The sequence below is a fragment of the Tauraco erythrolophus genome, chromosome 5 (genome assembly GCF_009769465.1).
Source record: "Tauraco erythrolophus isolate bTauEry1 chromosome 5, bTauEry1.pri, whole genome shotgun sequence".
Lineage (NCBI taxonomy): Eukaryota > Metazoa > Chordata > Aves > Musophagiformes > Musophagidae > Tauraco > Tauraco erythrolophus.
Genome location: NC_141469.1, coordinates 27,784,993 through 27,801,497, shown reverse-complemented (window position 1 = coordinate 27,801,497; position 16,505 = coordinate 27,784,993). Strand labels below are relative to the sequence as shown.

The 16,505-nt window shown below is 45.0% G+C and overlaps 1 protein-coding gene across 3 annotated transcripts in view; it reads right to left on the bottom strand.

Annotated features, from left to right (window-relative positions):
- Positions 1-5,456: 5,456 nt before the first annotated feature.
- FGFRL1 (fibroblast growth factor receptor like 1) overlaps positions 5,457-16,505 on the bottom strand; it is a 183,313-nt gene continuing 172,264 nt past the window's right edge. For all 3 annotated transcript variants that reach the window (XM_086612289.1, XM_086612290.1, XM_086612292.1), the window contains exons 5-7: positions 13,100-13,384; positions 8,802-9,155; positions 5,457-5,866 (exon numbers count right to left, since the gene is read on the bottom strand). In XM_086612289.1, the coding sequence (XP_086468415.1) occupies positions 5,457-5,866; positions 8,802-9,155; positions 13,100-13,384 (1,049 nt within the window). The remainder of the gene's footprint in view (positions 5,867-8,801; positions 9,156-13,099; positions 13,385-16,505) is intronic.

Sequence of the window (16,505 nt, the reverse complement as noted above, 5' to 3'; positions counted from 1 at the left end):
CTGGCCACAGCCAGCATACTCCATGTAGGCAGAGGTGATGCCCACATAGCAAAGCCATGACAAATTCCCCATTAACCTTTGAACACCTCCCAGCTTTTGCTCACTGCTACATCTCCCCTGGGGCTTTACTCCAGTATTTCAAACCTCTGAAGAGTTTCAGACAGCCACAGAAATGGAACTGACAGAGAAATATTTCCTCTTTCCCACCCCAAGTGTGCAATTTCTGCACAGGGCTCTTTGGGTCCAAGGTCCAGGTCAGGTCAAAATGAAGTTTTGAGTTAGGGCCAACTTTTCTTAAAAGTGTCATAGCTCTGACATTTGCTGCCTCTGGAATGAGTAGTGGGACACTCACACATTCGCCTCGAAGGGGTGGAGGTGCTGGGCTTAACCCTGAAATCTCTGCTCCGCTCCAGGCACTGGAGTTTGGCCATCAGCTCCAAGGACCCCAAAATTTCATCTTGCTAATGGTAGTTTGACTCCTGGTGTAACTATGACTTTTGGCTCTAGAGGTGAAGAGAGGAAAAAAAAGTCCCTTTTCACTAAAACCCAGAAACCTTTTCCAAACCATTCAAAATCTAATGCCTCTGCTAGATCCACAGCACCTACACAAAATATCAGACCGAGCTGTGGTGCAAAGGTGATTTTGCAATATTGTCTGCTTTGTCTTGCCAGCACGTATCCCTGTGTGCAAACACACACACGTGTGCACCCTCACACACACATGCACACACACACACACGGCCATACTTTCTTTTAAAACAGTATACAGAACTCAGTCGTCTACCAACAGAATTTCAGGCTTTTATTCCTGTCTTTTCTTCAATGACTTTTATTACACCGCCGCAGCCGTGCACACGCTCTGCCGTGCTGTCTCGTTTGGACGTGTTCAGTCACCGTATTTGCCATTGATCGAAAATCACGTGACACCTTTTATTTCAAATGTCTGATAAAACTTTTTAGTTTGAAAGGGGCCGACCATACAGAGATTGACCATACAAAGTTTAAAAATGGCACACACAAACTGGCACGTAAGGCCATGATTGATCTGCAATTCAAAGAAAATAAACAAAGATGCTGAGTTTTAAGCCTTAAATTCCCTTGATTTTTGAAGCCTCACAGCTTTAAAAGTACAACTGCCTTTTGTATCACAGCCTGGCACGTACATTGATATGCCTGCATGTATATGTACACTTATACCTAACATAAAAAACTTCTGCGTTCAAAATAGGGTCAGTAGCTAATTGCAAGGCAATGGTTTTCTTTTTTAAACAAACATCCTCTATTCATGAGTGACGATGAGTCCAAATCTTGTCCCACTGATAAAAAACGAATTTAAACACGAGCAGGACGTGGCTGAATTTATTCAGAGTAAGGAAGACTTTGCAGTACATGCAAGGCACAATCAAGCCCTGAAAATAAACGGCATGAAGTAGAGCATGGGACGGAGTGACTCTTAAGAGAACTTACAGGTACCCCGTGGAGGCAAAATAACTCCTCAAAACTGCAAAGCCCATCCAGGCACAGCAAGGCAGTGCAAGGCCCAGACAATACATACAGCCCCTCTTAAATAGAGTGTATGATGCTATTGTTCTGGAGGGAAATCCACATCAATTTGGGTGCCCAACAGGAGATGCTCAAGAGGGAGCTGATACCCAAGGCAGGATGAACATCCCAAGCTTTTTGCAAATCAAGACCCATATAACATCTTAACATGTCACATCCAAAACCAGAGCTGCCTTCTCAGCACTGTGGCTGAGAGTTGCAGCTGCGCTTGGCCATTGCATCGTCCATGCTGGTTGGTGTTTCCCTTTGCAAATCTCTTTGTCAGCATCAGTAGATATTTGTGTCTAAAGGCAGGAGCTTTACAGGGCAGGAAGAAGCCACTCCTTCTGCATATCTGGCAATATGTAAAGTTTTTGACTGCATGATACAACACTAGATCACAAAGGATAGAAGGCACCAGTGGAGAGCGTTACGCTCAGCATGGGAGCTTGTGCTGTATGGGAAATGCGGAATTGATTCTTTTAACCCACTAACCCTCTTTCTGAGAGTCAGCAATGTAGCTGCCATTTGAAAAAAAAAGTGCCATAGGACAGTCTCTTAGGGTTTGCTTAGAGCTCAACCATATAAAAACCAGCGTTCACCTCCACGTTTGAAGCTGGTATCAGTACCGCTATCACAGCATGTGTTAGAAGGGTCCTCTCACTGCACCACTGGCCCAGAGAGCAGAGAAGTTCCATGGGTTTACAGGTGCACCCCGCCCTCTGCCGTGTCCCCAGTGCTCCTGACGTGCGGTAGCTCCATCTGCACTATGGTGCAGTAAGTAGCTTCCCATAGGCATGAGATATGAGATACAGCCCTATGTACCTCTCATGGAAACATCCACTTACTGCCTTCTTACAATAAAGGTGATGCATTTGGTGTATAAAGGCTTTTTAGTTTGTTTTTTTTTTTTTTTTTAAATGAAATCACTCAATAAACTACAGCTGTTAAGAACTCCTGCCTAAATCGTGCCTTATATCCAAACCAACCCCTCAGTGCTCATATTTAAGTCTCCCTGAAGCTCAGAGGATGCACACAAAGATACCCATGATCTGAATTCAGCTTTTATTGACTTCATAAATTTGTGTTAACAAAACGTAACTGAACCCTCCTGCTGAAAAAAAAAAAAGCAACGGACTGCTTTATTATAACCTTTACAGGAAGACCATCATGAGGGATGGTCTTCCTGTAGAGGTTATAATACGGATTTCCCACTACAGCATACAGGAAAATATGCAGTGCTGTATTGCAACAGTGCCAGCTGGTAAACTCCATGTGACCAGGAAGGTCTCCCTCCTCTACTTTCTCCTCCACCTTGTCCTCCCCTTTCTCCTCCTCCTCCTCCTCCTCTTCTTCTTCTTCCACAGAGTCATCAGATGGCTCCAGCCAGTGCTGGCACAGTGAGTAGGGAAGAAGCCACTGATCCAGGTGGATAAGGCAAAAAAGCGACTTTTTGGAGCAGCATGTATTGGTGAAGGAAAGCGGGAGCTTACGTGCTTCACCGAATCGGGGCCTCATCCCACAGCACTACGGCTGAGCAAACAGGGAACTGTTTGTTTTGCTGGTGACTCAAACGAGGCAACAGAAAAAACACTGCAGGTCAACCCAGAGCAAATACCTTCAGAAACGTTCAGAGAAAAGCAAAGCCTAAAGCACTGTTTTGTTTCAGGTTAAATGAAGTGTTGAAGTGTTGCACTTTTAAACGGAGCAGCTGGTTTGTTGAGGATCTCTTTCATGGAACGGGATTGAGAGGGAAGTTATTTCAAACTTAAAAATTGGCATGTTTCAAATTTTCTTTTTTTTTTTTCCCAGCAAACTTTAGGTGAAACCCAAGCTAACGGCAAACAGTTGCAGCACTGCTGAACCTGCCTTCTCTAATGAAAATTTTGGCCGCTGAAGGATTGGGTGCCTGTCCTTGGCACGCAGCAGGACGAAGGTGTGAGCCCTCTTGGAGGGGAGCAGCTCCCCGTGTGCTCGTCTTAAGGCACCCAACTCGCCCTCCGCCGGCTCCTTCAGCAGCCGCGTTTACAAATGAAGTGTTTCACCTACATTTCATATTTTCCCCTCCCAAGCACCCCGAGGCCAGAGTTCATTTTACAGGCTCACAAATTATTATGTTTTCATTTGCAAAATTTTCTCGTAAAAAGAAAACCTACTACAGATTTGTGCTTGAAAAAGAAATGGAACCTCCTTTCCCTCAAAAAAGAAAAAGCACAATAAAACAGATTTCCCTGCGAGCAGAGACCTTTGCTACTGCAGATGACAAGGAGTCCATGAGAACTGATCTGGCCCCTGCAGACCCTCACAGCCAGAACATAAGCAGTGGAAAAGGCTCGTTTCTGATGGAAAGGATGGCACCAGCAGTACCTGAGATGATGTTAGGAGATTACACATGGCTAGTGTAGAAAGGCTTAGAGATAGATGACCTCAGGGTTAGGAGAAGTACAGCTGGCCACATTCTACATCGAGTGTATTCTGAGCATGGCATCTATAGAACCTGAAAAAAAAATCTTTATTTTCTTTGATCAAAAATATGTATAGAAATGCCTGTTTCAAGGAAAATATCATACATTTTTTTCTTGTTTAACAAAATAAATTAAATATACATGACTTCTGTTTAAACTCTATATAGAATTACAAAGGTTTTACATTTGCAATTGGATTCATTTCCAGTCCATATAGGTATTTAATATGGTCCTTATTTATTTTCTCTTCTTACTGCTGTTTGAACTGCACTGTAGTTGTGTCACTTCCAAAATGTTATCTGAGGGGAGGGGACAACCACACACAACCTAGGTAAATATTTCTCAAATGCATTTTTTCCAACAAGATTATTATTTCATTCTTTGTGTTTCTTACTCTTTTTTCAAATGTTTTCATGTATTTTGCATTGATGTAGAAAATCCAGTAGCTTGTCACTGTGAGCCATCAGAGACGGACAGCGTGTTTTGCTTTCTTCAACATCAGCAGTTCAATTATTATTATTATTAATTATTATTATTTCTTAAATATAAATATAAAGGTATTCTGTACAACGTTCCTCTTTCCTTCCTTCCTTTTTCCTGGCAGTGGCACTGAGTCCTAGGACCAAGGGAGTGGAGCACTTGAGGTTTGATCTGCAGAACCCTCCATGGGAAACACGATGTCTTTGACTTGCAGAAATCGAACCAACCAGCCTCGTTAGTGTTCCAGACCAAATGACCGTGCTTGGGAAGCATTTAGCATTTCACTTTGTGAATAGAAATTAATTTTTCCAGACCTTCTCGTGTTATTTTTTTCCCCTGGAAGAGGTGAATGGTTATGTCTCCTGGTGCTTTGGCACTAAACCTCAGGTACTTCAGAGCCTGCGTCACTCAGAGCAGGACAGGTTTGGGGGCTTCCCACCGAAACAAGTGATGCGCAGCAGGCCCAGGAACAGTGGTGCCCGTCCAGAAAAGCACCACAGTTGCCTCTTGATCTTCTTGCTCCTTTTAGCAACAGAAGGAAGGAGGTGGTGTTTCACGTCCCCGTGTCCTGTCTTACTTCTTGCCACTTTGATTGAAAAATCCAGGAAGGTTCTGCTGCTGGAGATGGCTGCCTCTCTGCTGAGATTTGGAGTTCCTTCATTATTCCTTGGCTACATCCTGATTGTAATAATTAAAAAAAAAAACAAACAAACCTCTTTTCTCTCTCTGTCTTTCTCTATTATATATATATTTATATAGATAGATATAGATATATACACATATATATACACACATACACACACGCATATACAATTATATATATGTATATATATATTTAAAATTATATATATATATATAATCTTTTCTGTCTGCTTTGCCTATTGCTGGCAGTGTGAGCTGACTTGGAGCAGTCTCTTCTGAGGTACCACGAGGAAAAGCCCAAACGAGCCACTGTACACGGCCACCCTCTTAGCACTGATACTGAATGTGCTGGTGCTGATGGACTTTGCCTTCCACGTGCGAGTGGGTGTGGGTGTGGATGTCCGTGTAAATCTTTGGGTACATTTTAGATGCCATGGCCGGGGCGAGCGCCGGCCCTTGAGACAGTAAATGCTGCTGCTGGGCGACATATTCCTCATAGTTTATGGAGGAGATGCAGTCTTTGTCGGGGACCTGAGAGACACAGATTCTGTCCCGGGGCTGCGGCCGGTGCACGGGGGCAGCAGCTGGTGGGGAGCAGGGTTTCTTCTTGGTCTGGCAAAGCCACAAGAGGATCGTTCCGAAGATGAAGACGGCTCCGGCGGGGATGCCGATGATGACAGGCCAGGGAAGGCTGCTGGCTGAGGAGGGGGGCACAGGTGCGCTCGGAGGCTTGGGATCTGGACATCGTGGCAGGAGAGAGACAGAAAGAGTTAATTAAATGCAGGCAAAGGGAATTTAAAACAGATGTCACACTTGGGTTGGCTTTTGTACAGGCTGTCTGGCAACCCTGCCAGACCAAGTAACACGGGAGAAATCAAGCCAGCACACGGTGTTTGGTAACTGCGTTGCTTTTCAGTGCTCCTGGAAGGACAAGCAACTCATTTTCTCTGGTTTAGGGGTTGGGAGGAGAGACTTTGGGGGATTTTTTAACTTTCTTGTCCAAGCTTTAATGGACGCACTAGAGCCAGCTCGAGAGTTTCCTAACACCTTCACTCTGCAACAGACTGGGCTTTGCTGCCCAGATTGGAGGACACAACATGGGACGTGTCAGTAACACCTCCATGTCAGAGGAGGTAGGAGGCAGGATTGGGTTGCGCAGAGCAACGGCACGTTGCCCACTTGCCTCTGCCAGGTGTAGTTGTGTCTGCATGGGCTTTAGACACTCTTTAGTATCCCTTTCTAGTCATACTGAAGCTACTCAGCAATGTTCCACCATGGCAGGCAGCACAAATGTGGTGTTTTGGAGGAGTTGCCTTGAATTTCTTCTGTAGCTGGCAGGAAGGCTGAAGGATGTCAAAATGCAGATCTGCTGGTGTCCCCTTCTTGGTGCCTGAGCCATGGAGAACTTAAAGTTCACACGGCATTAAAGTGTGTGCCCAGTTCTCTATGCCAAATGGGCTGTAACTCCACCAGCGTCTTTGGAGCTGCTGTTGACTTTCCCAAGGGCAGCCAATTCAGTTACTGGAGGAGATAAGATGCTTCAGACAGCATCTTTCACACCTACCTCTCCCTTCGCCTCTCTGCTGTTGGCAGCTTGTACATCCCTAGGTAACCACTCCATTTTCTCAGCTTGATCTCTCGATTTATAGACCCAAAAAGACTCCTGGGGTAGCATCCTAGCTATCAAAATGCTCATCTAGATAGCTACCAGCTGGGATTTCCAAATTGCTGAAAAATACCTAGGTACAGAATTCAGCTTGCAGGGAGACACTCAAGAAACTCTGAAAACCGCAGGCTATCCAAGTGGGCCAGTATGTTATATTCAAGCATCTATCACTGAACTTTCAAACCAAACTTCTTTAAGACACTAATGTCTTTTTCTCTCCTTGACAAATAATTCTACGGCTAGTTTGAAATATTAAATATATGCCATGTGGTCTCTTTGAAGTTGGAAGGATCTATATGGTCGACCTCAATAGACAAAACTTTGATTCACCAACACTGGAAATTACAGAATAATTTAGACTGGAAAGGGAGTCTGGAGGTCATCTGGTCCAGCCCTCTGCTCAAAGCAAGACATGATCAGGGAACTGACCCATCAGCTGACCATAAAACCAACAATCTTCGTGTTGGTTGGCAGAAATCCTCTGCTGGGCTGAAATGACAGTGTTTTGATATTCATCCATGCTGTTCTTTGGAGCTGTGTATGTCAAATCTGGTAGATTTACAAGCGAAATGTTGTTTTTCTAACTCATGGCCTTGCAACCACATCTTTGCCTCTGAGGGCAAGATGGGTTCTCCTCCTCCGTCATTGCCAATAACAACAGGCCTGCAGGCTCTGGTTCTGGTATGAGGCCTCATTATAGTCCCATTTAAATCAATGGAAAGTCTCCCACTGATTTCAGTGGTAGCTGCATCAGACTCTCATAGTTCAGAAACTCCCAGAGACATTGAGTTACATCCCACCCACGCAGCCTTCTTGGGATTGACTGGCTTTCTAGTTGGAGTTTAGTCCTAAATCTAAGTGATGCAGAAGAAGATGCCAAGAGCATTCTCTTACTTGGCAACCTACTGTCAATGTCTAAATCCAAGCTAGTGACTCTTGATGGCTGCTGAGACGCACAGCTCTGGCAGTGAGCAGAAGAAGCCATGCTACTGTAGTTACAGGAGTCATGAGCATTTTCCTCTCTACCTACACAGCAAAGCAGTCTTAACAGCATGGGAGAGTTAATGATCTCTGTCTCTCACTAATGTCTTGACTGAAGACATCCCATTAGACCTGACAGCTAAAATATTCTGATACTGGCTCCAGCTCCTGCATTCTTTTAGCTGTGTTGGCCTTGTGGTGGTAAAGAGAAGAAAAAGCTGTAAGACTGATTTTTGACATAAAACTGGAGGATCTAGAAGCTAGATTCACATGGGAAGATGAAGCAGAAAGAAATGCCCTTTTCAATAAAAAATATTTATCAGGGCAGAACTTCATGGTCAGGAGGCAAAGGAGAGGAGACAAAGTGAAGACAGTGTGCCTGAATCAGACTCGAGACAGCCTCAGCTGGACATGGCCACCAGCTCTGAGGTCTGGGGAGAGAAGCAAACAGCTGTGAGTTTGATACAAGGGTCCCCAGGGGATCATTGGGTAAGAATTTAACTAATCAATCATTCTCTCTTTCACACTTGTTCTTTTCCTTTCCTTGTGACTGGGGCGGTTTTTATTCTTCTCTCATTTTATGGGCCTGTATCATTGTTTCCTTTTGCCAGTAACAGCAATGTAAGTAAGAGCAAGAGAAAGAAGAAATGTAAGGGAACGGGGTTGCAAACCGTGCTGCTATTCAGTTCCCCTCTCACCTCCCACAGGCTATTGCTGAAGTGAGGCAGTGTCTGCAACTGCAGTACCATTTCCCTGCTCCTCTTTCAGATCATTCATTTTATTTCACCTTGCTGAAATCATTATCCCCCATGAAGGGAGAAAAGGAACCATGATCAAGAAGAATTCGGCTGGGGCTGGTTTAAATCAGGGCAGATTTAGTCCCTCACTCCTTATCAGAACCGAGCTAGACTACATCAGCACAGCATCACAGAGGGCCAGGGAGCCTGCTGGACATCAGCAGTTGTGTTAATAAATACCATGATGCAGACTGTGGGTTCAGATGGGGAAAAAAGGGTATAACTCACCTGGCAGGACTGTGAGGAAAGCACTGCGAAAGCTGTAGCCCATGGTGTTCGCCCCTAGGCAAATGTACATCCCTGCGTCCTCTTCCTTGGCTCGAGTAATCATCAGTTTGTTCAGGTAAGAACCGTCAGGACGGGACCAGACCTCCCCTGTGGGCAGCACAACGAACTTCTGTCCCCCAACGTCGATGGTTGAGTTGTACTTGCTCTCTGTGCCGTACTCCACTCTCTTCAGCCACTGGATGACAGGTTTGACATCGCTGCGGACTTTGCACTGGAAGGACGTGGTCCCACCGTAGTCTACTGTCGTGTTGACAGGGTGCGTTCCTGTCAGGATGGGCTTGGACCTCGTTCTCTCTGCACAAAAACACATGGAGCTCCATGGAAAAAGGTGTTTGCCAATCTCAATAACTTGTGATTGCAGAAACATAAGAAAAAGGCATAGGAAGGATGCAAAAAAAAATGTCTAGTCCAACTCCCTACCCCAAGGCAGGCTGAAATTTCTGCAAACCTCTCCAGATAAAAATTTGTCCAGCCTTTGTCAAAGCCTCTAATGGTAGATGCTCTCCAGTCTCTCCAGACAACCCTCCATTGTCAGAGGCTTAGCAAATCTTTTCTCATTCTCAGCGTGAATCTTCCTGTTTCTAACAAGGAATTACTTAACTCTGTCTGCATCAGACCTGGAGAAAAGTTTGCTCTTCCTCTTAGCCCTTCTATTTTGGAAGATTTTCTTCATCTCTCATTTCTGCATACTGAACAAGCCTCCAAACTGCCAAGCAAACAGGGTCTCAAGAATCTCCTATAGAAGGTTTTCCTGCCTTTGCTGTGTTTCTGCTCTCTCAGGTCACTCATGAAGCATTTATATTTGGGTACCTGGTTTGTGGTGGTGTTACTCGGCACCACACAAGTCAGACCTGGCCTTTCTGCTCCTTGGCAAGTATTGTGAGTCCAGTCTCCATTGCTGAATTTCCCCATTCCCTTGTCGTACACTGCAGCTATGAGATGCCAAAAAGGGCCATCTTTCCTTATACTCCCATTTATCCCCATGTCTCAGGGATCATATCCCAGAATAATGGGGTCTTAATGATGTACCTTGACCTACAGGGTCAGAGGCTGCAGTGATCTTTCTTGAGTCTTGACCAGTGAAGATAAACAGCCTGATACTAGCCAAAAAGGCCAAAAGTCATTTCAGGATTAAATTTGGGCAATAGTGCAGGTCTGAACACAAAAGAAAGTGGATTATTTAACTGTAAATGTTCACTTGATATTGACTCTGATGATGTCTTATCAATGTTTATAAATATTTGAAGGGAGGGTGCAAAGAGGATGGAAGCAGGCTCTTTTCTGTGGTGCCCAGTGACAGGACCAGAGGCAATGGGCACAAACTGAAACACAGGAGGGTCCCTCTGAATGTCAGGAAACACTTTCTAACTGTGCAGGTTGCACAGGTAGGCTGTGGCTTCTCCATCCTTGATGATATTCAAAATCAATCTGGACATGGTCCTGGGCAACTGCATCTAGGTGACCCTGCTTGAGCAGGGCAGGTTGGACCAGATGACCTTCCAGAGATCCCTTCCAACCTCAATCACTCTGATTCTGTGATGCTGGGTCTTTTACCACCATGTCTGGTAGCATGTGATTTACAGGTGAATATGACAGAACCTGGTGTATTCTCAGACACAACTTTGGGGTTTTTTTACAAGATTATTTACAAGTACATATCTATTGAGAGTCCACACCAGGACCACTGTGGCTACCCCCAGTTTGGGGACTGTGAGGGGCAGGGTAAGACATATTCCTTCTCCTTTTGGTCTTCCTAAACGTTCCCTAAGGACAGACAAAATCAGATGGGAAAAGGCTCCTTCTTTCATGGATAATGACAAGCTGGGAATATTGTCTTATATTCTGTCTGAGAGTCCTTCAGGAGATATCTGTCATCTCTGTTGCTGAGCCCAGCAGCTGCCCATGGGGACCAAACTCTACTTGATGCTATCCCATGCCATGTCATTCACTGCTGGGGGAGCTGAGACCACAGGCACTGCCAGTGAGGAATATCTTCACTTCACCCTCAACTCCCTGCTTTTATTATTTCTTTCTTCAGTCTAATCGTCCCCACAGTCACTATGGAGCAAATTTTTTGTGGAGGAAGAGCTCAGAAGGCTTTTGCTCCTTCAGCCAATAAGAAAATCTTTCCTTTCTCACAAAGTTTTTTTTGCCCCAAGTCTCAGCTGATGGAGGAAAGAAGATTGTAGGGAAAGAAATCAAACACAAGAGGTTCACAAGACCATCCTTTCCAGCACGATCGTAAGCTGTTGTGTCAACACCACATAAAGTCAAAGGAGAAACATATCCCTCATTCCGAGTAGTGTTAGGATTTTTTTTAGTGCTAGCATCAGAGAAATCAGTCACAGTTTCCAGACAAGGAGACACTGCAAACCTCTATCCCAGGCATAGTGAGAAATTATGGTATCACAGTGGGTGGTAACTGCTGGCAATCGTCAATTGCTTTTGATGGTGAATACTATTGGATTGAGCATGTAACAAAACAGCTCCCACCAGCACTGGCTTTTGGGTGAGAGGAAGGAACAATGGACCCTCTTTCAGAAACTCAGGATACTGTCAATAATGAGGGCTCTAAAGATGTGCTTGAGATACAAAAATACCACAGTGGTCTCTATAGGCTTCGCCTTGGGACTGTGAGCAGGAATCACAGCTGGGGAGACTGAGACTCAGATAAGCAGGACTTAGGAGTGGAGGCTCAGGGGGGGAAAGAAAGGACGAAATTGAATAAAACCTGTAATGCTCCACAGAATGATGTTAAAAATAGAAAGATGTCTGAAAACTGCTTAATGCCCTTATCTCCTTGACTCTGGTTCCAGCTTTGGTTACTGTTTTCACTCCTAGCCAGCAAAATCTAATGAAAACAAAGATTACATACATCTTTAAGTTGATAAAAACCAAGATAAACAGGGACACAGAAAGGGGTTTGTTCCTGGTGCTGTCTGGTTTTGATGAAGTGAAAATGCCACAGCTGCCATTAGGATGGGGCTTGATTCATTTCCCTGTCTCTGCTCCTTGTTTTAGTGTAAACACATGTTTTTACTGTCTCCACACAGCTGCATCTTTATCAATCCCAGATGTCCAGCAGGTTTGTGCCTTCGGAGCCCAACAGAGCTCCCCACATGTGCTTTTAATTCCTGTGATTCTAGAGAAAGGACTTATCAGAGAACAGATCTTTACCTTTAAGAACAATCTTTCACACTGGGATCAACTTTCTCATGCTAAAATGTATGCACAGACTGACAAACAACACGTTTTCCATGTGGCTGGAAATAGCCCTCCATGCCCCTGCTCCTCATTAATGAAGGCTATTCAATCTTCCCTCCACTCAGCTCAGCTTCTCCACTTTCTTGAGTTGGCTGCTCTGCAGTCATTTCCGTGACAACTTATGATGATGTCATAGACAAAGCACAATGGTTTAAGAATACGAGCTCTTCTCCGGTAGACTTGAGTAGGATTTGAGTATACTTGTTTTCAGTAATAATAGGGGAAACAGGAGATTAGAGACCAAGAATCAGAACAGCTAGACAGCAAGAAGAGCAATTTACCCTACCACAACGCAGGGTAATCTTCCCACAGCTCATCTTCTACGGGCTGAATCTTTAAAGCTATGTCAGCGTCTAAAGATACAGACAGGATCCGAGTGAGATTTTCTTTTTTTTTCAGGATCTCATTTGTAACCACCTGAACCTTCAGCTGTCCAAATGTTTTATTAAAATCTGGCCCTAAAGCCTTGTCTGTCCAATCGCTCTAATCATAAGATTTCTGCTAATTCCCTCAGGACACTTCTCTGATGAAGTGGGCCTCCTATTACAGTTATCTAGACTAAATCCTCAATTGATTGGTTTCACCCCATTACCAATCTGAAAGAGTAATCAAGGCCATCTTAAATATTTCCACCCCTGCTCTAAGGTACATGAAAGGGCTTTCTCAAGTCAGTTCTCAGTCCTTGAATTGACTCTTTTGGTAGTAGAAGATTCAACTGGGCAATGGTGAAATTACACCATGCAGGTACTCTTAGAGATGACAGTCTCCCAACTATCTCTCCTCATTTCAGCTACTAAATTGTACTATCACTACTCTGTCTTGCCCAGGTGTTAGGATTATCCTAGAGCTTCAAAAGTGTTTTCTCTCTGCTGATTTCTGAGTCCATCTATCGGCACTGCGTACTTCCCATCGTGCTCTCTCTACTCAGCCAGCCCCCTTCTCAAAGCTCTTTCCACCCCAGGTGCTGCACTTACGGATTACTTCAACTTTGTATGTTGCGTTGATTTCTCCAACTTTGTTAAACACTCGACAGGTGTATTTCCCACTATCCTCTGGCTTCAGGTTCTTCAGGTTCAGTGTCCACTTCTTCTTCTTGTTCTCTCCAATCTCTTGCGGCGTGAGGGGTTTATTATCCTTCAGCCACGTGATGTCAGGCCGCGGGTTCCCGCTGGCCACGCACTTCAGGCGGATGGAGCTGCCGACAGGACGGGCGATCACTCTCCGTCTCATCTTGGCAGGCTGCGTGAACCTGGGTCGGGCTGCAAAAGGCATGAAAAATTGACTGTGGTGAGCAAAGGACACGCAAAGGAAGATACTGCTGTCAAGTGTTACGGCCAAATTTGTTTGAGAGGCACCCAGCAGCCCTATACATACCAGTGTGTCGCTATCTCTCATATCAGCTCAAACTGATTTCCTTAAAAAGGAGGCACTATCCAGCCTGATGCATTTGAATGTCTACTGGACTGCTATGGCCACCGCCTTAGCCTTCAGCACAGCACAACCCTGGAAATTCTCAGTGTCTGTAAGGCAACTGCGTCAGACCAGCTCATAAAATAATACCAAAAATCACGTTATTGTTGCTGAAGGCAAAATGCGGCCCCATAATCACACTATAATTGTTACCATACTCCATGCCACAAATGCAAGCCCTTAGCCAAGACCTATGGAAAAAAACTCAAGATTCCCGTCAGGCTGACCATTTTCTCAATCTTTTGCTGGTCACTTGAAGCTCCATTTCTGAAGATGTTTTGCCCCTTGATTCTCACTGCCTTTAATGGCACTTTAGAAGAGTCAACATCTCTTCAATGTGTAGCAAAGTCTTAGAAGCGTGACAGACTTTTGTGCATAGATCTGAACTGAAATGTATGCAATTCATTCAATGTTAATTTATGAAGCATTCATGTTGAAAGGCCCAAGGAAGCAAATGGAAAGACCAAACAAAAACCCTTGAGTTTGTTATTAGAAGGTACAATACATCCCAAAAATGGGGAAGCTGAAGCAGTAGCTGCTGGTGGACAGAATCATGGGTTAAGATAGTCACCTTGTGAAATCATCAATATTTCTAACAGCAATAACAAGACCCCTAGAGAAATGCAAGGTCCTCAACCTGGCAAAATCTGAAACTTACACACTCGACTGCACCTAACTTTAGTTCAGATTATGTTAGAATTCCAGAAGGAAAAGAGGTGGCACCTTTACACCCTCGTAGCTTTACTGATATTGCAGTAAATTATAGTCATCAGCTACTGGCCTTCACCACTGGCAACTGGAGAGCCACAACCTCAGTAGCACATAACACACCAAAGCAAGTGGAGAAGGTTGTGCTTCGGGTATCAGGGAAGTTTGTTACAGGGTAGCACAGTGGGACTCCCTACTACAGAGCCAGTCCTGCTGCCCAGGGCTGGGGGCCAGCAGCTCTGGGATGTCCATTATCATAGAATCATAGGATGGTTTGGGTTGGAAGGGATCTTAAAGATCATCTAGTTCCAACCACTCTACCATGGGCAGGGACACCTGCCACTAGATCAGAGTGCTCAAAGCCTCATCCAACCTGGCCTTGAACACTTCCAGGGATAGGACATCCACAACTTCTCCGGGCAACCTGTTCCAGTGCCTCACCACTCTCAGAGGGAAGAATTTCTTCTTCCTTGTATCTAATTGAAATCTCCACTCTTTCAGTTTAAAGCCATTGCCCCTTGTCCTATCATTACATGCCCTTGTAAAAAGTCCCTCTCCAGCTTTCCTGTAGGCCCCCTTTAGATACTGGAAGACTGCTATAAGATCTCCCCGGAGCCTTCTCTTCTCCAGACTGAACAACCTCAACTGTCTCAGCCTGTCTTCATAGGAGATATGCTCCAGCCCTCAGATCATTTTTGTGGCCCTCCTCTGGACCCGCTCCAACAGCTCTATGAGCTTTGTTGCATGGAGAAGGCTGGTCTGCAGCTTTTTCTCTCCAAGCACTGGGGAACCACAGCTATTTCCCTTCGAGGTCTGTAAACATATCCCTTAGTTCTCACCCCACTGCAGCCTTGCCCAACATCCCACCCTCTCGGAAGAAGACACCCTGTGGCACACCCCACTCTTCAGTGTCCTTTTCTGTAGGGGAAACCATCTGTCTCTGCAGCCTTCCCTTGCCCCGTTGGCTGTCATTTTGGGTCCCAGCCATTTCATGTTATTTCAAACTCTTGCTCAGAAATGCTTTACTCTCCGTACAGAGGCTTTCATGTGTAATCTAATGAACCAGAGCAACTCCAGCACTGAAAGTCCTTGCTGTGACAGCTGAGCAGCAAGTGTGACATACTAACCCACTCCCCAGGTCATGGTGGGTAAATTGCTGGGTATTCCCTTGGGGGTCTGCTGCAAGAGGAGGCCCCCTTCCAGCAAAACCAATCACCCTCCCAGAGAGACAATTAACCCCATCAGAGCTGCACGTTGTGAGCAATGACATGCCAAAGTTTAAGTCTGAGCCAAGAGAGACATGCTGAGATGGGCTGTCATTGTGGAAACCCAGTGAAGGTCTGCAAGGTGCATGGAGAGGTTCGGAACTAGCTGCAAAATGAGTCTAAACTGTTGTCCTCTAATACAAAAGTAATTTAATCCGAGACCAGGACAGGCCCAGGTAGGAGTAGATCCTTGCTGGATGGTATTCTTGAGCTGGGATTAATGTATCAAAGAGCAGGTTGTAGACAGGACAGTGACACTGCCCATGCAGAGTGAAGAGTTCAGTGACTGAGGCTAAGCTCTCGTCTTCCCTCACCTCTTCCCAGCTTCTGCAGCAATATTTCAGAAGGATTTGGTGTCCCTGCTCAGTAAGGGCATTGCAAACCACAAAATCTCTTTCCCCCCAAAAAAAGCAAGCCTATATTCCTGTTTTTCCTCCCACTGTGACTCCTAAGAATCTATCTGGAGTTTTGCATTCACTCTTCATACAGGTAAAGCTAAACTTCTTAGGCTCTTTCTGTCTTTCTTTTTCTGTTTAAAAAAGGTTAAGTGATTACGTGGTCTCAAAAGCTACTCCAGGCTGTGTTCAATATGCTGAAACCAGATCCCATTTACAGAGTCCTGAATGTTCCCTTGACAAAAGCCTGAATCGGACAAGTTTAGAAAAGCCAGTTAACAAAAAAGGAGAGACAGAGACACACACATAAGAGAGAAAAAGAGACCCAGCAAGCACAAAGGAGAAAGAGGGAGAAGCAGCAGTGTGACAGAGAGGCAGAAAAAGTGCCTTTTGAGTCTGTGCTAGGAAACGTCTGTCCCCAGATCTGTGCTGGTTACAGAAGTTTGCTTGTTGGAGTGCCAGTGAAGGCCATTACAAAGTGCCTCTGTGTTATTTATACTTCACATGCTTGTTTTCCTCCGCATCACTCGGCGTTCTCTTCA